The sequence below is a fragment of the Cavia porcellus genome, unplaced genomic scaffold (assembly GCF_034190915.1).
Source record: "Cavia porcellus strain 051 isolate PalLab524CR breed Dunkin Hartley unplaced genomic scaffold, mCavPor4.1 scaffold_23, whole genome shotgun sequence".
Classification (NCBI taxonomy): Eukaryota; Metazoa; Chordata; class Mammalia; order Rodentia; family Caviidae; genus Cavia; species Cavia porcellus.
In genome coordinates this window covers 8,222,996-8,245,631 of record NW_026947506.1, presented here as the reverse complement: position 1 = coordinate 8,245,631, position 22,636 = coordinate 8,222,996, and the positions used below count along the sequence as shown (strand labels likewise).

At 59.7% G+C, this 22,636-nt stretch overlaps 1 protein-coding gene across 10 annotated transcripts; it reads left to right on the top strand.

Annotated features, from left to right (window-relative positions):
- The first annotated feature begins 1,931 nt into the window (after positions 1–1,931).
- Ogdhl (oxoglutarate dehydrogenase L) lies at positions 1,932–22,374 on the top strand. Of its 10 annotated transcripts, XM_063233774.1 has the most exons (26): positions 2,033–2,075; positions 2,592–2,657; positions 3,323–3,389; positions 4,453–4,657; positions 6,038–6,181; positions 7,939–8,049; positions 9,730–9,832; positions 10,196–10,311; positions 10,403–10,557; positions 11,113–11,259; positions 12,703–12,793; positions 13,921–14,100; positions 14,277–14,405; positions 15,159–15,338; positions 15,464–15,616; positions 15,870–15,972; positions 16,227–16,355; positions 17,076–17,226; positions 17,969–18,096; positions 18,714–18,892; positions 19,261–19,332; positions 19,440–19,565; positions 19,675–19,747; positions 20,895–21,058; positions 21,190–21,344; positions 21,784–22,374. In XM_063233774.1, the coding sequence occupies exons 4-26, from the start codon at positions 4,454–4,456 to the stop codon at positions 21,905–21,907; spliced, it is 3,117 nt and encodes a 1,038-aa protein (XP_063089844.1). In that variant the 5' UTR covers positions 2,033–2,075; positions 2,592–2,657; positions 3,323–3,389; position 4,453; the 3' UTR covers positions 21,908–22,374. The 10 variants fall into 10 exon arrangements, with proteins under 10 accessions (XP_023419248.1, XP_023419246.1, XP_023419249.1 ...); XM_023563478.2 differs by lacking the exon at positions 2,592–2,657 and having other exon boundaries at positions 1,933–2,075; XM_063233775.1 differs by lacking the exons at positions 2,033–2,075; positions 2,592–2,657 and adding an exon at positions 2,121–2,287.
- The last annotated feature ends 262 nt before the right edge of the window (positions 22,375–22,636 follow it).

The following is a 22,636-nucleotide window of genomic DNA, read 5'->3' as shown; positions in this document are numbered from 1 at the left end:
TGCATTTCACTGCTGCCTCTGGGGGAAGGAATTCGGGTTTCCACGACCTCCCCTGCAGAGGAGGAATTACAGTGTCTTCAGTTTATCTCAGGGCACACGAGAGAACAAGAAACAGGAGGGCAGGCAAGGTCAGGGAGAAACTGCATCTAAGGCTTCACTTGGGGTATCATTGGCTGAGCCCCAACAAGTCCAAAGCTCCTACCCTGGGTGCATGACCCAGCCCCTACCCCTGCAGCCTCCAGGCAGCACCTCGGTGCCCTTCATGTCTCTCTGCTGGCATCTATGCCACATGCCGCTGGGACACACGCTGATTTTGCCAGCCCCTCACCCACTCCCACCCCTCCTGGGGCCCTCGCCCTGCCTTTCTGCCCACGTTTGGGTCAGGCAAATGACTGCAGGATCCCTCTTCCCACTTCTGACCAAGGAGGATGGCACAGCTAATCAGCTCCTGGAATTTGAATTTTAGACAGCACAAGAGCCTCAAAGAGACAGTTGCTTTGTGGCTCAGCTCTTCCGCCCCCCGAAAGCGCCTCCTCAGCTTCCTCTGTCCTGTGAAATGACTTGTACACCGCCTTCCTGTCAGCTCTTTCCTCTAGCTTAAGCAAGCTGGGCCATTCTGGACGCTTGCGATCAAGGCATTCCCAGTGCCTCCTCCTTTCTGTGTCAGACCTGTGCTTGTTGGGTGCTAGAAGTTGAGCCCAGAGGCTGGGCAACGCTACACATGTGTCCTACTATTGAGCTGCACCCCAGCCACATCTGACACCACCACCTCATCATTCAGAATCAAGTCAACAGCCCGATGACTCATTCATTCATTCGACAAATACTTGCTAAAAATGTTTACCAACAGTGCGATCAGCTGGCCCACTGTTGTGACGATGATACAACAGTAAACAAGCAAGATGTGGCCTTTAGCTACACAAACCTCTAAATATCTCCAAGTAAGTAACTTTTGGGGGAAGTCAGGTTCAGAGGGTAGAGTTAATTATAATCGTGCTCATGGCAGTTGACAAGCATGGTGTGGTTATTCTGCCAATACCCTCCCCCAGCAATCATATTAATATGAGACAGGGATTTGGGTGTGTTCTTGTAGAATGGATATTGCAGTTTTGTGGATGTAGCCCTTAAATTAACACAAGTACTTTATGTTACATGTGTCACTTGGTGTCCTATTTGTCTTCTCTAAGTGTGGTTAAGCCTGACGTATCCAAGATGAGGGAACTTCAGGCTGACTGTCTGGGAAGCCACTTGAGGGTTTTGAGCAGGTGGGTGACACGATCTGAACTTGCAGCTTATCAGGAAAACCAGCTGCTGCACTGAGACTGAGATTCAGGGGTGCAGGCCTGGGAGCAGCACGGGCTGCTGGGGGCCTGCTGCAGGGAGCCAGGGGCGCACAGAAGATGGTGTGAAAGACACATTCCTATCTTGGGGGCTCCTGCTGACAAATGAGAGAGAAAAAAACCCAAAGGAAATTTTGACAGAAATGCATTTTAAAACCTAAAACTAACAATGAGCTGTAAATCACGAGTGATCAGAGATATGCCAGTTAAAACCACATAGAACAGGGTATCTCCTATCGCAAAAATCAGAGACCCAACGCTCAGGTATGAGAATTTTAAAGCATTTTGTATTGTTGCAGAGGATGGGAGCTCGGACAGCGGGCCCCAGGATCCGGAGCCTTGTACACCCAGCTCGGGCTCCCCGCGGGGGCCTCGGCGTCGCCCCGCGGAATGCACGCGTCCCCAGACGCGGGAGGGGCGAGCAGGCGCGGGGTTCCCGGCCTGTGATCTGCGCCTCTCCTTCCTGCCAGACTCCCCGAGACAGCGGAACCTTCCACTGCGCCAGTGTCCAGGCGGGCACCGAGCGCCCGGAAGGCACCGCCCCTTTTGGGGCATCCGGGCGCGCGGGGAGGTCAGCACCACGGACAGCGCCGGGCGGGGCGCAGCGTCCCCAGACGTCACCGCACGCTCGCGGGGGTGGGGGCGTCACGTGACCGGGCCTCGGCCTGCGCACCCCCTCGGCGCAGCGCCCCAGACCTGCAGCTGGGAGCGCGGGCTGCGCAGACCCCGCCCACGGTGAGCTCAGCAGCCGGGTCCCCGCGTGGACCAGGACCCGGCCGGACCCCGCCGAGCCGCCCCGCCCCTCCTGCCTGGGCACCACCGAACGCTTCCCCAAGCGGGGTCCTGATTGGGGGGAATGGGGGTGGTGTGGCTTCGGCTCTGCCCTGGACCTATGCAGCTTCCCGGAGAACCCCGCTTTTCCCGGTCGGAGGAGGGGGCGCCCCAAGGTCGGGGGTCGCCCAGGGTCGCGCACGCCGCGGTACACGCAGGCAATTCCAGAGTCTGGGACCTTGTAGACGCTTTATGGGCGGTCCAAGTGGGGAAACTGAGGCACGAGAGAGACAGAACTGGCTTGAGGGCGCAGCTAGCGTGGGGAGTGCGACCCCCACTCTCGGGAGATCAGGGTAACGGGGAGGAGTAACCCCAAGGCGCCAGCAGAATGGAGGATGAGCCGGGAGGAGGCCTCCCTCCGGCACCCCGCGGGCAGAGCCCCCCAGAACTCCCCAGTCCTCTTTCTCTTAACCCCTCCAGGCTTTAATTCAGACGCTCCCGCTGGGACAGACCAGGAAGTGGGCGTCCTCCCTGACCCGCTCTCAGGTCGCCTTCTGCAGGGCCGCCGCGGGTGGGGTGATGCGGTGCGGGGTCTTGTGCAGGGTCCCCCGCCCAGGCCTGACGTCCAGGAGCCGGACCTCTCCTGCACCCCAGACAGGGCCCGGTGGTGGGAGGCGCAGTGGCAGGGCCTCTGTCCTTGCCTGCCCTGTCTTCCCGTGGGGCTGAGGCTGGCAGAGGGAGCTGGGCAGGGAAGGAGGGGCAGTGCCCACTGACGGACCTGGGCCGATAGGGCCTGGAACCATGCCTATCCCTGCCCCCGTCGCTGAGCCTCTTCTGCCTTGGTCTCCCTGCGAATAAGTGGGGCTGGCACGAGTGGGACGTGGGAAGGGTCCGGCTCCGTAATCAGGGCTCCTTGGTGGCCTGGGACGGGAAACCCTCCTGATTGTCCAGGGGCTCCTGGTCACTGTGGCCTGGCGCAACCCTGGATTTGGGACCCCCAGCTTTCCGACCTTAGACGGCACGCGAAGCCGACAGAGCTGCTGCTCTGGGGACAGCCCGGCCCCAAGGGCCCTCTCTTCAGGGCCTGACCAAGCCGGCTGGTGGGGCTGGGCAGGAGAAGGGACACTTGGGCCTCTGGAACTAAATCCCACTGACCCCACTTCCTCCCTCCTGGGTGGGATTTGTCTCTGTTTTTCTTTTCCTCTGTCCAGACTTGCTGCTAAGACTGGAGGAGCCCTCTCTTCCTGTTTAGGAGACCCCGTACCCTCTGGCTCCCAAGTGAGTTTCCAGGACAGGATGGGAGAGAAAGAAGGCAGAGGCATGGGGAGGCCACGCCCTGCCTGTGGAGGGCTGGTGGGGCGCAGGGTGGGGAGGTGGCTCCTGGGCAGAGATACTGTGCTAGGGGCATCGGGGACGCACAGGCCAGGCCTGGGCAGGGCTGGGAGCCAGTAGGCCACACTGCTCATTTGGTTACCCAGCTGTGCGTGTAGGCAGGGGGCTCCTGATGGGGTGGCTCTGGGGCTGCACTCCAGTCACAGGCCACAGGTCCCCAAGCAGAAGGGCATTTGCCAGCAGCCAGGAGGACCAGACGTGACTCAAGGCTGAGGGTGGGGATGGGAGAGCAGGGACCTCGTGAGCCTATGGCCTGCCCATGTGGGGAGGACCCAAGGCGGCCCCTAGAACTCCGGTCCTCTCGGGGGAGGAGGAATCCTCCCGACCAAAAGCCCATTGTTGGGGAGCTCCTGTCCCCACCTGGCGGCATCTGGTCTGTGTGTGCCCTTGGGCTGCTTGAAGCCTGGGCAGGATTGACCAGGGCAGAGAGCTCAGGCAGAGAGCCAGCTGGGCACTAGGTGGCCTTTGGTTCTGCCCTCTGCCACTCCTCCAAGCCAAGGTCCTCTCTCTGTGAAGTGGGTTCAGCAGCAGAGCCTGTATCGCCCTGGCTACAGATGCAGCTCTGCTGGGTGTCTCCTAAGACAGTGGGGGCACCCCTGCGCCCCATCCTGCTGTCCCTTCGCTTCCTGGATCCTTTCTTCTGCCTGTTCCTGACTCTGTATGGCACTCCAGTGCCTGAGAGAATCCCTGCCGGAGGTCAGGAGTGGCAGGCTGCATGCCCACCTCGGGACCTAAGCTGGGCGTGCTCTGGGCACTGCTCAGGCACACTGTCAGATGAGCTGTTGGAGAGCAGTTCAGGGCTCCCACTGCTGTGCCCTCCCCTGGACAGTGGACCCAGGATCGCAGGGGTCAATCCGTCCCCTCTGCCTTGTCCTGGCTGACAGGGGCTTGTGGAGCCGGGGCCTCCTCAGTCCTGGGCCTGTGGCTTGTCCTTCTCCCTCGTGTCTAGGATGAGCCAGCTGAGGCTGCTGCCATCCCGGCTTGGGGCGCAGGCCACGGGGCTCCTGGCCACACGGGGCATCCCCAGGAGAAGCTGGCGCAGCAGGTCCTCCGAGCCCTCAGCCGCCTTCCCCAATGGCACCAGTGGAGGTGGCTCCAGTTACGTGGAGGCTATGTACTCGGCTTGGCTGGAAAACCCACAGAGTGTGCACCAGGTCAGCACCCCACCTGCCGAGGGAGGGGAAGGGGGCACAGCACGGTGCTGGGAGAGCCGGGGTGGTGCCTTCACCTCACCCCGGCAGTCCCAGAGCTGATGAATTAGCTGGTGGGAGGCGGTCCTGACAGTTCCCGCTCCTCATGCCTGGCCATCCCAGATTCCCCTCGTTTGGCATGAGAGCCTCCAGTGTACACAGCTGCAAGACGTGGTGGAGTAAACACCTGCTGATGGTACCCACATTAGATCGGACCCCGGGGAGTGGGGACTGAAATCATTCTCCTCACACACTCTGCAGCCACAAGACCCAAACACAAAGTAGGCAAAGCCCAAAAGCTCCTTCCAAACCCACCCCCAGCTGCTCAGGCTCCACACCGCTCCTGGCCTCCAGTTCATTCTTAGTTTTTTCTCTGTCCCTGACTTGCTTTACATAAACTCATTGCAAAACAACTGAATTTCCCCCTCCTACACAAAAGTAACGCGAACCAGTGCCGTTCTGCTCCTCCCTTGTTTGCTGGGCAGTCTGTCTCCCAGCTTGATCCACGCCAGTCTATGAAGAGCCCTGTTGTTCTTTCTCCCAGCTGTATAATATTCCACTCTGTGGGTGTGCTGCCCCAGCCCTGGGGACTGATATCCTGTGTGCTGCCACCCCTCGTGTTGTCTCCACACACACATGCAGCTGTGCCATTCCAAGGGTGCTGCAGGTGGCTTTCACGGAGGTTGCTCTGCCTGGTTCTGCTGGCGTTGGGTGGAGTGAGCAGAGGCGAGTGCTTTCCCACCTCAAAGCACATCAGTGCTCGTGTGTGTGTGTGTGTGTGTGTGTGTGTGTGTGTGTGTCCCTGCTCATGCCTCTGCACGTGCCTTCCTCATGCCGTCACAGCGCCCCTCAGCAGCCCCCACTGCCTCTGCAGTGAACCTCGCCTTTGAATTCTTAAGACGCCCAGCAGTCCAGGTCCTAAACGTGAGCTGCATTTGTTCACCCACTTCTGCTTGACAGTGTCTCGAGTCTATTCTGCACTGTCACTTTTACAAACAGCCCTGCAGGGAACGGCCCTGTGTGCACATCTGGGCGCGCTGTGTGAGCACATCTGTGGTGTAAATGCTAGTGGCCGGAGCTGCTGGTGGGGGAGACGTGTGGGCGTGCAACAGGGCCACCTGGCAGGGGCCGCCACTGAGGCCCACCGTGACCCACAGCAGCCCCTGTCACAGCAGAAGCCCTCGAGCCACACTCCCCTGCCCCTCAACCTCCACACCAAGCCAAGGCCTGAACAGAGCAGGCTCTGGGTCCCAAGGCTCCAAGGGAAAAGCAGACCCCGCCCCGGGGTGCCAGCCTGGGCCCCCCACCTCCTCCTGCCCTTCTCCCTGCTTCTGGCCCACCCAGTCCTGGGACAGCTTCTTCCGGAAAGCCGGTGGGGAGACACCACTCGCCACCCCCGAGGGCAGGCCCGTGCCTTCCAGACGGACCAAGGCCAGCAAGCTGGTGGAGGACCACCTGGCCGTGCAGTCCCTCATCCGGGCCTACCAGGTAAGGCAGCGCAGTCCTGTTTGGGTCCAGCATCGTGCACCCCTGCTGCTCTGCCTGCCTTTGCTACCTCACCTGGAGCACTGCTCACCCCGCTCCTCGCCCCCGAGGCTTTGCCTGTGCTGATCGGCTGGTTGTGGTTGTCTCCTGTGGTCCTGCACACAGTTCCCTAAGGACCCGGGGGACACAGTGAACTATCGGCTCCCAAGCCTCTCTCTGAGGTGTGTTTTTGCCCCCAGACTGGACTGGTCACGCTGGGAAGACAGGGCTGTACACCGCAAGGCTGGCTTTGCCCAGGGAGGACAAGGCACTGTGTGGCGAGTGTGGACTGTGACACGCAGGGCACTTCCTGGGACCTCATGGAGCAGACCTTGACTGCACAGCAGTTCGTGACCACGCCCCAGCGTGGTCTGTGGAATCAGGGGTTCCTGCTGTGTCCCTGCCTAGCAAAAGTCTGCTGAAGCCTGAGGCAGAAAGCTGCAAGTTCCACCCAGCTTGGGGAACTTAGTGGAGTTAGTGAGCCCCTGAGGGCTGGGGCTCAGTGCAAGCTCCTGGGTTCAGTTCCCAACATCGCAGGTGCAAAGAGGTCTGCTCACGGTGGAGGAGCAGCTGGGGGACCGAGTTGTGGTCTGACCCCCTGCAGGTTGCCCTGAGACGCAAAGGTCACCGAAGATGTTTGCAGACTTACAGAAGGCAGAGAGTGGTGTCCCGGGCCACCATCAGCCCGCACACAGTCTCATCTCCTGCCCTCCTGTTGGCACTCACCCATGCCCAGGTGCCCTCTGGTTACGGAATATCTCTAAGAAATACAAGCCCGCCACCATGGCATATCACAGCATAAGACACCAAAAAGTAGTTGCAAGTGGTCCCTGATGTCATCAAATATGCAGATGATACTCCTGCTGCCTTTTGTCTTGGGCATACTAGGGATGGGACCCCCACACTGAGCTGCACCCCAGCCTTTTCATTTTAGGAGGTAATGGTCTTGCTAAGTTGCTCAGGCTGGCCTCGACTTAAGGTTCTCCTGCCTCGGCCTCCCACTATTCTCCATCAGCTGGCTTTTGACTTTTTTTTTTTTATTTAAAGAGAAAAAAGGAAAAAAAGCAGTAAAAGGATACAAATAATACAGAATTTCAAGAAAAAAATATACATTAGAAAATCACTAGTTAATAGGTTACATATTGCTTTCTTAGAAACAGTTGTCCAAATTATAAAATTAAAGCATATAAAATGGACATTCATACAGTGAGATTGCAGACAGTTCCGTTCAGTGATCCAACAAAAGCTCAGTAATATGGTTTTCCATCCTACATACTCAAACATACATGCAGTTATATCCCTTAGATCACCTTCCTTTCCTCTCTTTTTTTACAATAACAGTTACACTTTTAGGGTTTTTTTACTCCCACAGTTCTTACTACTTTTTTTTGAAGAGAAACCAAACATGACTAAGCAAAACACAATTGGTTAGAACAGAAGGATGGACATAGTACATGATGCAAAAATAGAATACCAGGTGATCAAAAGTGGTTACCATTGTGCCTCTTGCTATTTTTAAAAAGAGTTGCCTATATCATCAGGTATAATAGAATTGATCAAAACAGTACAGAACAAGACCAATAAAACCTACACTGAAGACCTTACAGGATTTCAAAAGAAGATAATAGTCAAACCATAATGGGCATCATAGTAAATCTTATTGCCTTCAAAGTGGTTGCCTATACCCGGCTTTTGACTTTTGATCTCCTTCTAATGCTTAGCTGAAGCACAAGCCCAGCGAACTCACCAGCTGCAGCCGTGATTGTTCCAGTCCTCTCCAGGCTCCTCTGCTTCTTCCTGGGTGCCTCGTCACTTTTGGTGGCAGAAACCAGGTCGTTTGTTCCGTAGATTTTCCTGGTCTGAGTTTTGCTGACCGCATCCTGATGGTGTCATTTCACCTGTTCCCTTGTCCCTTTGTAATTTCTAGAAATTGGTAGTGAGATCTGGTGGTACAGATTGAATTTCCCCTCCAAATGGGATGTGGGCAATGAGCAGCCGTGGATAATACAATCGCCTTTCATGGGGGCTTGCAGAAGCGGGAATGTCTCCCCCCACTTTCTTAGTTTATTTCACACTGCTGCCAGGATTAAGTTCCCTCCTTTATCCTGAGGTGCTCGTTGTGTGGGAAGGGTGAGGTCGTGCTAACTATTTCCTGTTACTGACTAATGTGCAAACGTGAGGTGGTTTCCCCAAATCCTTCATGAGTACCTAGAGGAGGCCTTTTCTTTTTTAGAGTCATGTGAATGTGCTCTGGGAGTTTCCGTTTGCTTGCAGACCTCGGTGTATATCATTGCCCTGTGCAGGACTGCCTGTGAGCTGTGCTCTGGCCCCTGCTGGTCAGATGGTCCACATTCATCTCTGCCCTGCTAGAGCCACCCGGGTTTCTGGGGAGCCCTGGGAGGGTTCACCCTGCTGGTTCAGTCGTTTCAGTGATCAGAGCCTGGAAATGTGTTTGTTTTGGAAAAATAGCAAATGTTAATGGATTATACCCACGCGACTCCATGCTTGCCATGCAGGGCTTCGGCTGCGTCCTTGGCTTCGTCAATCTTATGGAGGCATCTTTCAAAGATGCCCAAAAATAGATGTCCTCCGGGCCGCCAGTCCGGTGGTTTATTTGATTTTCCCATAACTCTCACATGACAGTCTTGAGATAACAAGCCTAGCACTGTCCCTACAGACTGACAAGAGAAAGAGCTTGGGAATCTGTTCCTGAAGTCTTCAGAGAACCCTGCGTTAACCACTGGGAAGAGTCCGCTGCGTATCTGTGCGTGGCTGTACTTACTCGGTTTTGTTTCATTTTATTTTGAAGTTTAAGACTTTATTTTATAATAATGTAAAAGACGAACAAGGTTCTAAGGCAATTCGGAAAGCAGGATGTACCCTTAACTCCCCCCTCCACCCTTTCCTGCCTCATCCCTAACTGTAACGCTTTCTATTTAGCGTGATAACCATGCACCTTATGTCTCTGCCTTCTTACATGGAGGTGGCTCACTGTACAGAACATCCTAGAGTTCACGTTTTGGTAACAGTACCTTGTGGAATCTGCGTCCTGCAGGGGCGAGGACTTTCCTCCTTCCTTTGACAGTTCTGTGCATGTTTCTCTTACCTGTATGCTGGGTCCTGTTAGTGGCCTCTGGGGCAGTTCCTAGAACATCGTGATTGTCACTCACAGAACTACAGTGCAGGACCACATACCTTTACCTGTAAGATGAGACCAGAGCCTTGCACGTGCTGGGCAAGTGCTGTGCCACCGAGCTGCATCCTTGGTACTTTAAAACTTATTATTTTGAGACAGGGCTGCCTAAGTTTCCTGGGCTTGGACTTGTGATCCTCCTGCCTCATCCTCCCTAGTAGCTGGCAGGCTCCTGTGGCCTCGGGTACCTTGACCAGGGTCTCCTCGGCAGCAGCACAGTGTGATGCCTGCAAACTTGAATTCCAAAGCTGGACTCGAGGGAGCGGAAGGCTTGTCCCAGGGGACAGAGCATGGTCTTACCCTTTACCCTTCTCTCTAGATCCGGGGCCACCATGTGGCCCAGCTGGACCCCCTGGGCATTCTGGATGCAGACCTGGACTCCTTTGTGCCCTCTGACTTGATCACAACCATTGATAAGTTGGGTGAGACCCTTCCCTGTGACCTGGCACTCCAGGGCTGGCCAGCACAGGTGACCCAGTGGCCCAGTGGGATTCCTGGGCCCAGAGGACAGCTTCAGCCCACAGGGACTGGTGGTGCCCCGACCTTTGCCATCTACTTCAGTGTCCCCAAAGATGTCTTTCCATGTCCCCAGGCAGGACACCATGCCCAGCCCGGGTGAGGTTATCTGGGCCCCTGCTTGGTGGCAGGTGGACTGCCCCTCACCTCTGAGTGCCAGCTGAGTGTGAAGGGGGTGGGCGGAGGGGCCCCTTCGTGGTCTAAGGATGCCGTCTGCTGGGGCTTGACCTCCTTTCCTCCCTCCTGGCCACCTGGGACTCCTTCCCCAGCCTTCTACGACCTGCAGGAGGCAGATCTGGACAAGGAGTTCCAGCTGCCCACAACCACCTTCATCGGGGGCTCTGAGAGCTCGCTGTCCCTGCGGGAGATCATCCGGAGGCTGGAGGTGAGCCTGGGCCCTGGGGTGGCAGGCTGTGGGCTCCCTTTCCTGGCCTGGATCCAGGCCCGCTGCCCCTTGTCCTGGCTCCTGTCCCTAGAGTACCTACTGCCAGCACATCGGCTTGGAGTTCATGTTCATCAACGACGTGGAGCAGTGCCAGTGGATCCGGCAGAAGTTCGAGACCCCCGGGGTGATGCAGTTCTCCAGCGAGGAGAAGCGGACCCTGCTGGCCCGGCTGGTGCGCTCCATGAGGTCAGCGCCACTCAGTCCGGGAGAAGCTGGTCGGGGGCATAGCCAGGCAGGTGGATGGGCTGGGACTCTGGGAAATCACAGCAGCAGGGGACACGGCGCCGGGAGAGGGAGCAGCAGGATGCGGTTGTAGGATGCGGTTGTAGGATGCTTGGGTACACAGGGGCTCTGGTGCAGAGAGTGCGGGCGCCCCCTGGCGGTGGTGGTGGTTCTTTCACCCTCAGAGGGCTCTGAAGCTGGTTCTTCCTGTAGCGGGGTGCAGGGGCTTCCTGGGCAGTGAAGTGGGCACTGGCCTTTGCATTCTGTTGGGTGGGGTCTTTGGAGCTTGGTGAGCACCCTCTGCAGAAAGTGGTGGCCAGGAGCAGGGGGATGGTGTTCTGCTGGGAAAGTTGGGTGGGCAGAGGGTGGGCAGAGCTCTCTGTGCTGACCATGGGCTCCATGCAGGGTAAGAGTTGGGTGGTGTCCGGAGTGGGGCCTGAACTCTGTGGGAAGCTCTTCCTCAGTCCTTGGTGTCCAGCTCCTGCTGCTTGAGCCTCCCCCGCCCCCACCCACCCACAGATTTGAAGACTTCCTGGCCCGGAAATGGTCTTCAGAGAAGCGCTTCGGCCTGGAGGGCTGTGAGGTCATGATCCCCGCCCTCAAGACCATCATCGACAAATCCAGCGAGATGGGGATTGAGAACGTGATCCTGGGCATGCCGCACAGGTGGGGCTGCCCCCCAAACCAGAGAAATCAGGGCGGGGTGCTGGTGGAGCCTTGGGGTATAGGCAGTTCCTGGCAGGTCCTCAAGGTTCCCAGGCCTTGCCCGCTCATCTGAGAAACAGCCAGGTGCTTGGCAGTCACGTGAGGCCAGTGACGACTGGATTCTCTGGGCTTCCCTTTCCTCTGGCCAAGTTGCCACTGCCCCCAAAAGGACAGAGTTTCAGAATGGGAAGCATTGTGCTTCTTGGGTTCCCATAATCAGGGAGGCATGGAGAACACTTCCCAGGGAGGTGGGGGCAGAGGCTGGGAAGGCGGCCTCCTTGCACCCCTAGAGCTGAGCTGAGGGCTCTGTGGACCCATGGCATGTTTCCCTGCACCCTGGGGAGGCCTGGAGGCCTGCTCACCAGTCATCCCAGGACAGGAGTCTGGGGACAAGGCTGCAGGACTTGCCTACCCAGGACTGCGTGGCTCTAGGGGTGTCTGGATGCATGGTGTCCGGGGCTTTGTCCTGGCTGGCCTGCCAGGGACAGAGATCTCTCCGTCACGTCACAGACCCTGTGCTCTGAGCAGCTGGGTGTGTCCAGTGTCTGGACAGAGGCCAGCAGAGCCAGCCCAGCAGCCCAAGCACAGGCACATGAAACTGCAGGTCTCAGGCTGGCAGGAGTGGCGGGCACCTGGTGGGCATGGTCAGCCCAATGATCACTAAGGAGGGCTTGGGACTCCCGAGTGGGCATAGGAACCCAGGACAGACGCGCTCTGCCCAGAGGGCTGTGAGGTGTGCACCAGGCTCCAGCAGCACCTCCAGAATAGGGAGAGGCCAGTCCAAAACAGGGCAGCCTATCCTGCAGGGCCAAGGAGCTGTGGATCCCCAGGGATCTCCGTAGGCCCGGGGTTCTGGGGTGCTGGGCTGTGAAAGATGAACTTTAGTTGCCATGTACATCTGTACCAGGCTGGATTCCCGTGCTCAGGGAGGTGTGGAGGATGCCTCCCAGGGAGGTGGGCGGGCCTGGGGAGGTGGTCCCGTTGGTGTCCCTGGAAGGGGTCTGTGGAGGTGAACTAAGCTCTGTGCCTCTGGATCTAGAGTCCCAGAAGGAAATTCAGGCTGGGCTGGAGAACCCCTGTGTTCCAGTGCCCCCCTCAGCTGGCGGGCAGGTTCTCTGGTAGCTCCAGCCTGCTGTGTCCTGAGTGAGGTCAGTGTCCCAGTGGGGGAACAAGGGGGCACCTGCCATGCAGCCAGGCAGCTCCTGACCCTGAGGGCCTCCTGTATCACCAGCATGCGGGTAAAGGAGCTGGCACCCCTCCTCCCCATGCCTGGAGGTCAGGACAGCCTGTGAGGGCCTGGAGCCCCCATCTGTCTCTGATGGTCCAGGTGGGCAGGGAGAGGGGTCGCGTGGCTGCGGTGGTCGTGGCCTCAGTGCTGGTGAGAGCCCAGGCCTGTGGTCCCAGGGGCAGGCTGAACGTGCTGGCCAATGTGATCCGAAAGGACCTGGAGCAAATCTTCTGCCAGTTTGACCCCAAGCTGGAGGCTGCGGATGAGGTGGGTGCCACACCCTGGTCCCAGTGTCCCCAGAGAGCCCAGCGCTTGGGCAGTGGACTCAGGAGCTCCCAGGCTGAGACAGAGCCTACCTCTGTCACTTTGCCCACGGTGCTGGCTTTTCCCTGGAGCGTGTGATCTGCAGCTGCATCTGTGGACGCTGAGCAGCGTGGACACTGCGCTTCTGCCTGGCACGGCCTGGTCCATAGAAGGCCTGGGAGCCACCTTGTGCACTGGGCCCTGGGGTCTTGCTGCCCTATGTGAGGGCACAGGGCATTGCATGGGAGAGTGACCTTGCTTGATGGGTGGCCTGGGGGCTCCCTCATCACAGCCCACCCTCCCTGTCCTGCCTCACCCTCGTCCTTGCCGGTGTGATGGGCGTGTGAATGACCCTGTTTCACCAGGGCTCTGTCACTGGTTCAGCTGAGTATCAAGCTTCTCCCGTGTTCCTCACATGCCATTTGTATTCTTGCTCTGCAAATTCCCCTTTATGGATTTTGCTCATTTTCCTAGGGGTTTGGGGGCTTTAACTGTACTGATTTGCAAAAGCATTTTGCATACAGACGTCATTAACCCTTTGCTGCATCTGCCTTATTAATGATTTCCTGTTCGGTTCTCATCCTGCAATGCTGGGTCTGGATTTTCCCCTCCACTCATGATGAATTTATTCCACTTCAGCTTGCTCGGCTCTTATAGTTGTGGGGCTTTTGAGTGCTGCTCAGGAAGGAAGCCTCTCCCCTGCTCCCAGACGTAGAATATGTCTTGTTTTATTCCTATGCTACTATGGCTTTGGATGTTTTGGTGTGAGGCGTGAGGTAGGGATTCAGTTCTGGTCTTTCCTTTGCAGGATGGGAATTGAAGCCAGGATTTTTGTACTGAGCTGTATCATCAGCACCTTTTAAAATTTTTGAATTTTGAGATAGTCTCACTAAGTTTCCCTCATCTGGCCAGCTGGAGGGATAGTGCTCTGCATGGGGCAGTGTGACCAGGGGAGATGGGGCAGGGACAACATAGCTTTCAGCAGGGTCAGGAGCAAGGGAACCCAGCCCGCCGTGGGCCCGCGTGTCTGTGGTCGTTTCCTGTCTGGTTCAGGAGCGGAGGGGCTCACCCCACCCCACCTCCATCCTCAGGGCTCTGGGGATGTCAAGTACCACCTGGGCATGTACCACGAGAGGATCAACCGAGTCACCAACAGGAACATCACCCTGTCGCTGGTGGCCAACCCCTCCCACCTGGAAGCTGTGGACCCCGTGGTCCAGGGGAAGACAAAGGCGGAGCAGTTCTACCGTGGGGATGCCCAGGGCAAGAAGGTGCACGCCTGTGCCTGAGAGGGTGCTGAGCCCTGGGGAGCCGGGTGCTGGGGCGCCGGGTACTGTGGGGCTGTGCCCCTGCAGAGCTGGCCTGTGGGGGGGCTGGACCTGGGTCCTGGGACAGAAGCAGCAGGCTGGCAGCACCAGACCCTGCTGGCTCACTCTGTGCCCTGCAGGTCATGTCCATCCTGGTGCATGGGGATGCAGCCTTCGCTGGCCAGGGTGTGGTCTACGAGACCTTCCACCTGAGTGACCTGCCCTCCTACACCACCAACGGCACCGTGCATGTCGTTGTCAACAACCAGGCGAGTGCCAGGCTCTGCATCCCTCCTGATGGCCTGCAGCAGGTGGCGGAGAGGGTAGCAGCTCAGTAACCTCCCTCTCCCTGCTCTGCCAATCAGTGACCGCAGGTAGGGCAGCTGGCCCCAGCCGCAGATCCTGGTCTGTGAAATTGGCAGGTGCTTTCCATGTATACGTATGGATCTGAGCACATGTGTCCCTATATGTACAGATATGTGTATACAAGACATGAGAGACTTAGGTGGCCCTGGTTCCTGCACCTGACAGGGTCCTGGGCTCCATCCCGCAGGTGCCTGGGGCAGGTGTGCGCATGGAGAAGGTGTGGGGTGAGGTGAGCAGGCGTGGGCCTGGCCGGGCCCTGGTGAACCTGGGCCAGCAGTGCCATGTGTGCCCCAGCGCAGAGGCCACTGCAGTTGGGACCAGCTCGGGCAAGAGCCGGAAGCCCAGCACTGCTCTTGAATAACCTCTGAAGCAGGGCTTTCATGAACCTCGTCCTCAATGAGAACACTGAGGCTCAAAGCCACTCCTGTCCTGGCTGACCTGGGGGGCCCTGCGCTCCCTCATCATCCGGGGGAGCCTGAGGCTCCTTGAGCCGTCCAGTCTCTGAGGTCAGCACCATCTGGTGGGCAGCCCACAGGAAGGGCAGGTGCTCCTGGTGCTCAGGAGGCTGAGGCAGAAGGATTGCTCACACCTGGGCGCTCAGAACCAGGCTGTCTCAAAAGCAAAGTAGACAGAGGCTGCTGGTTCTGCTCGCACAGATCGGCTTCACCACGGACCCGCGGATGGCCCGCTCCTCGCCCTACCCCACTGACGTGGCCCGCGTGGTCAATGCACCCATCTTCCACGTGAACGCCGATGACCCCGAGGCCGTGATCTACGTCTGCAGCGTGGCGGCCGAGTGGAGGAACACGTTCAACAAGGACGTGGTCGTGGACCTGGTGCGTTGGGGCTGAGGCTGGGCGGGGATGCGTCACTGCCCCTGCTGTGCCGAGCCTTGTAGGTGGGCAGCTCAGTGCCACCAAGAGGCATTGGTGACTTGGGTCTGAGCCCCTGCTACCCGCAGGTCTGTTACCGCCGGCGTGGCCACAACGAGATGGACGAGCCCATGTTCACGCAGCCGCTGATGTACAAGCAGATCCACCAGCAGGTGCCCGTGCTGAAAAAGTACGCCGACAAGCTCATCACCGAGGGCACCGTCACCCTGCAGGAGTTCGAGGTGGGTGCCGTGGGACCACGGGCTGCTGGCAGGTCTGGAGAAGTAGCGGACGTGGTCCTTGTTCCCGAGCATCCCCAGGTATCAGAGGGGCAGAGGTGTGATTGCAGCGGGGAGGGACCCAGCAGGTCACCAGCCCTCGGGTACCTGCCAGGGGCATGGGAGCTCTGCAGACACAAGGTCACTACAAGCAGGGACAGAGGCAGCTCTAGCCCATGGGTCCAAGCCATGGTCTGCACCTGCGTCCCCATTACAGGAAGAAATCGCCAAATATGACCGGATCTGCGAGGAGGCTTACGGCAGGTCCAAGGACAAGAAGATCCTTCACATAAAGCACTGGCTGGACTCCCCCTGGCCTGGTGAGCAGGGGGTGCAGAGGAGCAGTCGCTGCCCAGTAAGGGGCCCCACCTGCAGGTCGGGCAGGCGGGTGGAGGGGCGATGGCCTGGGGGTATCACAGTTAGCTCAGACCTCTGGTTGGGGAGCAGTGATGGGGCTGGGCTGCCAGCCTGGTGTAGACCCAAGAGCCAGGGCATGGAAGCTGCAGCCCTCAGTGCTGTCCAGGGCATCGAGCCCCCTGCCACCCAACAAGGACAGTCTCTGCGTCCCCTCCAGGCTTCTTCAATGTAGACGGGGAGCCCAAGAGCATGACCTGCCCCCCCACCGGCATCCCTGAGGACGTGCTGACCCATATCGGCACCGTGGCCAGCTCTGTGCCCCTGGAGGATTTTAAGATCCACACAGGTGTGGTTGCATTGCAGTGTCAGTGTAGCCGTGGTCACAGACCTGACCCTGCAGGGAGATGGGTTGGAGAGAGGCAGTGTGGCATGTCCCTGTTTGGCCCCTCGATGCTGGGCTCAGATCTCAAAGTCTTGTGTGCCCTGGGTGCCTGTGATCATGGCTCCCCTCAGTGCCATGAGGCATATCCCACCTGGGCATCAGGGACACAGTTTCCAGGGCCTCCCCAGCTGGGCGGAGAGCAGGACCAAGGGTGGCTCTGTCCCTCCACTGGGTCTGCCACACCCAGCGCTGTGTGGTTGCCGGCTGTATTGTGCCACCTGGTTCTGCCTGGGAAGTTCAGGGGTTCTGTGTCTGGAGTAGCTCCAGGGGAACCCCCACAAAATGCACATGGAGGCTGGGCACCTGCTTGCAGTGTCCGTGTGAGCGCCAATCTCTGTGGATCAGGGGATCAGGGGCCCGCTCGCCTGTGAGGCCGGGTGCGTGGCTTCCCCTCTCTGAGTCTCGGTCTCCTCTCCTGGAAATCAGGGACGTGTGGTGTTTAGAGGGTGTGTGATACCCCAGCCTGGGCATGATGCCCAGCTGAAGCAGCTGCTGTGTTTTTGGGGGCTGGGGTCAGGTCCCCACAGCAGCCCCACTCCTGCAGCCTGCCCATGCCTGTCTGAGCTGTCCCAGCCAGGTCTCCAGCCCCTCAGGGCCTCCTCCCTCCCCGCTCCCTCCCTGCAGGCCTGTCCCGCATCCTGCGTGCCCGAGCAGACATGACCCGGAAGCGGACAGTGGACTGGGCACTGGCTGAGTACATGGCCTTCGGCTCCCTGCTGAAGGAGGGCATCCACGTGCGGCTCAGTGGGCAGGACGTGGAGCGGGGCACATTCAGGTGAGGTGGACTCCAGGCCTTGTCTCCTGACCGGGCACCGCTGTTCCCAGGTCTTGCTAAGGACTTTGCATCCCATCCCACCATCGTCCCAGCCCCACCCCAGATGGGTGGTCGGAGCTGGGGACCAGCACGGGCTTGTGGCCATCTCTGGTCCTCAGGATCCTTTATTTCCATTGCTGTCAGGCACCTCTGTCTCACCTGTTGGGTGTTGGGATCCAGATGGGGACCACAGGAGCCTCCACACCATGGTACCCGGTTGTGGTGGTGTGGCTTCTGGGCAAGGCTGTGTTTTCCCATCGACCAGGGCCCTGGGCAGCCACTCTGCTCTCTGGGATTCACTGAAGTCCCTGGCTGGCCTTTGGGTTTGCTGGGCAGTGCCCCCTATGCCAGGCCGGGGACTGCTCTGTGGTAATCGCCTGTCAGGAAGGAAACAGGCCAGCCAGATGGGCAGGGAGGTGCCCAGCTCTGCTGTGCTCCTGGGAAGTCCTCAGGGTGGGAAGCTGAGGCCCAGAGGTGCTGGGACCTTTGAATTTTGCTCCATCACCCTCAGTGTGCCATGTGGGCAGTGCTGTGGAGACCAGGAGGGGAGGTGCAGAGGGCCAGGCTGCCATACCATGCTGCCCTGCAGGTTTCTGGATGCAGTGATGACACCTGCCTGGCCCCTGCCCCCTGCTCTCCTGCTCTGGGATGACAGATGCCAGCCCATTGCTCCCCACCTAACCCTTGGCCCCTCTCTCCCCAGCCACCGGCACCATGTTCTCCACGACCAAGAAGTGGACCGGAGGACGTGCGTCCCGATGAACCACCTCTGGCCTGGCCAGGCCCCCTACACCGTGTGCAACAGCTCCTTGTCAGAGTACGGAGTCCTGGGTGGGTCCAGCAGGCCCAGCCCTAGGGGGGACCCCAGGGGACCCCACCTGGGGATAGGAGGGACAGGAGATCCTCAGGGGTCCCAGTTGGACACCCAAGCCCTGTCCCTAAGCACTAGCACGGGGCCCAGGCAGAGCATGCAGCAGAACCTCAGGGCCACAGTCTCCCCTGGCTCTGAGCCTGGCCAGCCTCTACCCGGCTCCAGCCATCTTGCCTCCTGGGCCTGGCACCCCGGAAGCCCCGTACCAGGGTTCCTCTCACTGTGCCTGTCCTGCTGGCTGACCTCTGCTCAGTCCTCAGCAGAGCTCCCTCCCCCTTTCCCTCTGCCCCTTGCCGGGTCCCCTGTCCTGTCCCCGGGGGCCTCTTCCCCTCTCTTGGCAGCTCTGCACGTGGTTTTGGGGGCTCCTCCTGGCACGTGGTCCCTGCTTCTCCAATGAGTGTCTTTAGGGTTGGCTCTGGGCTGGGCAGGGTGGAACCTGGCCACATCCGATGAGGGCTGAGGGTGGCCTCTCAGGAGGAAGCAGCTCCTGGATGCGCCCTGGCCCGCTGGGAGGGGACCACCATGGTGAAGACGGGCCGGCGGGGTTGGAACCTCCTCCTTGGTGTCCCCTGTCCAGGCTTTGAGCTGGGCTACGCCATGGCCAGCCCCAACGCCCTGGTCCTCTGGGAGGCCCAGTTTGGCGACTTTCACAACACGGCCCAGTGCATCATCGACCAGTTCATCAGCACGGGCCAGGCCAAGTGGGTGCGGCACAATGGCATCGTGCTGCTGCTGCCGCATGGCATGGAAGGCATGGTGAGCTCCGCCCCAGGCATGCCCAGCGGGCACAGGCAGGCTGGGGGCTGGGCAGGCTCTGCATTCTGTGCTATCCCCTCACCTCGTCTGAGCGTGGCGGGGGGCAGAGCCTCCCCACTGGGGCCACACTTGGGATGAGTGAGCAGCACCTCCAGGTCCCTGCGCGGTGCTTGGTTAGGGTGGCACCGCTGTCCCTGGCCGTTCTGGACAACAAGTAGCCTGTGCAGCCCTCAAACCTCTTCCTGTGGGCTCCTGCCCCATAGCTTGGGCTCCAAGCGAGGGCTCTGTCCCCAGGAAGCCGGCCAGAGCCCCCCGGCCTGGGCTCCCTGATGTCCTGGTGCCCTGGGTCACCTTGCATTTGCTTGCAGGGCCCAGAGCACTCATCAGCACGGCCGGAGAGGTTCCTGCAGATGAGCAATGATGACTCGGATGCCTACCCCGTGAGTGTGGCTGGCCAGGACCCCAGACAGGGGACCCCCCCACCCCCCGGCTGCAGGGCAGCCCACTCGTGAGTGGTGGTGGCCACTCCAACCGCCCTGCCTGGCAGGTCTTCACCGAGGACTTCGAGGTGAGCCAGCTCTACGACTGCAACTGGATTGTGGTGAACTGCTCCACGCCGGCCAGCTACTTCCACGTGCTGCGCCGGCAGATCCTGCTGCCCTTCCGCAAGCCCGTGAGTGCCGCCCGCCCGCCTGTCCACCCACAGTGCACTGCGGTGCAGCGGGAGGCTGGGGCTGTGCGGGCAGGGGCCGCTGGCAGCCGGGTGTGTGTTTCCCTTCCAGCTGATCATCTTCACACCGAAGTCCCTGCTGAGGCACCCGGAGGCCAAGTCCAGCTTTGACCAGATGGTGTCAGGTGCGTGCCTGCCTGCCAGGCGCCTTGGACACCCACACTGGGGACGCGGCCCTTTGGGACCCCAGGGCCTGTGGTGCAGCTTCTGTGCCTCTCCATCTCCTCCTGTCTGACGCTTTGTAAACCCCAGGACAGTGGGGCTGTGGGGAGGTTGGCACAACAGCCACCCCGGGTCACTTGGAAAGAGGAGACAGCCGACCTGCAGCTGCACTAGGGCTGCCCAGCTCTGCCAAGGGTTCCCAGGGGCAGGAGTCCGGCAGTGCTGCAGTCTCTGGGCCTGAGTGTCCTCTGTCCACTCACCGGTCAGTCAGCCATTCACCTATTTCCATTGCTCGTGAGCCACGCAAACCCCACTGGCCCTGTTGTCCTCTAGGGGAGCTCTCGACCTTCTTGACCTGGGGTAGGGGGTTCATATGATGCCCTGGAGGACCAGATGCACTGGAGCTGTGGCTGGGGAGTCTGAGAGGAAGTCATGGGGTCCCTGGGGTAACAGGAAGCTGGAGCAGGTCGTTTGGAGAGGGCAGGGCAGGGCCAGGCAGGAAGGACCTTGGCAGTGTGTGGACAGGCATTTGCTTGTGTGTGTGTGTGTGTGTGTGTGTGTGTGTGTGTCTGTCTGTCTTTCTTTCTGTCTGCTCTTATGGGGGAAGGTGGCTGAATCAGGCAGTTAGGCAGTTCAGAGTACTGAGCTTGGACCGAGCACCTGGCCCTGGCTCCCCTCCAGGTGCCCTGTGCTGTAGGGTCCTCATGGGGTGCAGCAGTGCGGGGACCCTGGAGCGTTGCACCCTCAGGAAGGGAAAGGCTGTGGCTGTGGTGAGGGGAGAGCTCAGTGTCCACCCGGACAGCTGCTTGGCTTCCCACCTGCTGCACAGGGGCTGGGAGGTCCTGTGGCAGATGGCACCATAATGGTGCATTGTGTCACCATGCTGCCATTCAGGGGTCCTCCCCAGTATACCCCCAAAACCCAGCACCGAAACGGCACTGCCAGGGCTCTGTCCTGGGTCCCTTTCTCCACCCATTCCTGTGACATCTCAGGGCGCCATCCATCTCTTGCTCAATCTTTTGGGATGCAAACCTGGCCAGTTCCCACAGCTAGCGAGAGCCGGGGCTTCTGCACCGCTGTCCCCACCCACGGTGCCCCCTGGTCTCCCAGGGACCAGCTTCCAGCGGGTGATCCCGGAAGATGGGGTGGCAGCGCGGACTCCCGGCCAGGTGCGGCGGCTCATCTTCTGCACGGGGAAAGTGTACTATGACCTGGTGAAGGAGCGAAGCAGCCAGGGCCTGGACGGGCAGGTGGCCCTCACACGTCTGGAGCAGGTGTGCCAGGCCCTCCTGGGGTTGGAGCCATGGGCGGGGTTGGGGACGTGAGCAGTGTGCTGGCCAGGCCAAGCGAGGCTGTCAGAACCAGGATGCACCACCCCTCCATTGTGCCCCTCTTCCACCCCCAGATCTCCCCATTCCCCTTCGACCTGATCGAGCAGGAGGCCGCGCGGTTCCCAGGAGCTGAGCTGGTGTGGTGTCAGGAAGAACACAAGAACATGGGCTACTATGACTACATCAGCCCGCGTTTCATGACCATCCTTGGCCGAACCCGGCCCATATGGTACAGACGTGGGCCAATCTGCCCTCCCACAGAGGGAAGGGGCCAGCGGGCAGGAGGACAGCCGGCCCGTAGTGTGCACCTTGGCCAGAGCTGAGCTGCAGAGCCCGCTGCCCGTCTCCAGCTTCCTCCCTGGGTCTGAGCCCCATGCCTGGCCCCTCAGAGCCCTGGGGTCCCTCCCCTCGCCATGAGGCCAGGATTAGGCTGGAGGGGACCAGTCTGCTCCGGGGTGGGGGGCATGGTGATCACTTAGCGCCCCTTTCTTCCATTTGTCTTTGGGAAGATGGTAGGGGCTTGCAGCCTCCTCTGCTGTCCTCATGGCTGAGTCCGGTGACCCCGTGGGGTCAGTTTCTCCTCTGTGTCCCATGGTTAGTATCTGGCAGAGAGGCAGGATCGTGCTGAGCGCCCCCCAGTGCTGCCCTCACCCTCCTGTCCCCCTCAGGTATGTTGGCCGAGAGCCTGCCGCTGCGCCTGCCACGGGCAACAGGAACACTCACCTGGTGTCCCTGCGGAAGTTTCTGGACACTGCCTTTGATCTCCGGGCCTTCGAGGGAAAGACCTTTTAGAGGGGAAAGAGCGGCCTGGGTCTGGAGCTGGGGGCTCAGGAGGCCAGGAGAGACGGCTGCTGGGCCCCTGGATGTGCGACACCACTGGCTGCCAGCCCAGGCCAGCTTTGGCCTGTGCTGTGTCACTGTCAGGACTGAGACGTCGTGGGGTTCGATGGAGGGGTGCAACTCCTGGGGACCCCAGCGCCTGGCGCCTTCCAGACATGACGCATGGTTTCTGCGTCTGGGATGTTGGTGGCCACCCGGAACCCTGTGCCATCAGCCGCCCTGTCCTGTCCAGCTGTCTGCTGCTCACCCTGTGTGCGGCCCTCTGTAGGTTGAGGGGGAAGCTGTGCCGTGAGCTCTCAGAGGTCGGGCAGCCTCCCACAGCACAGCCCCTGTGCCATTCACGGGTGTGTCCACAGGACACAGCTCTCGGGCGCTGAGGTAGAAACCAAATGCAGAGAAATAAAAGACGTGCAAAGAGAGACTTGCTGTCCTCAAGTCACGCCGTGGAGTTGGGGGACAGCTGTGTGGGCAGCGGGCTGGGGACAGGCGGGTCAGGCAGAAATAGAGCTCAGACTCTGCTCCAGGGAGGCTGCACCACAGGACAGACGTGGTCTGTCTGTCTGTCTGTTCCCATCCTGGAGCACTTCCTCCGTGCTGTGTGCTGGGGAGGGAGGGCTCCTCTAACTCAAAGTCCTGCTGGGCTGTGGCAGTCAGGGACGGCTCCCTGGAGGCGGAGGCAGC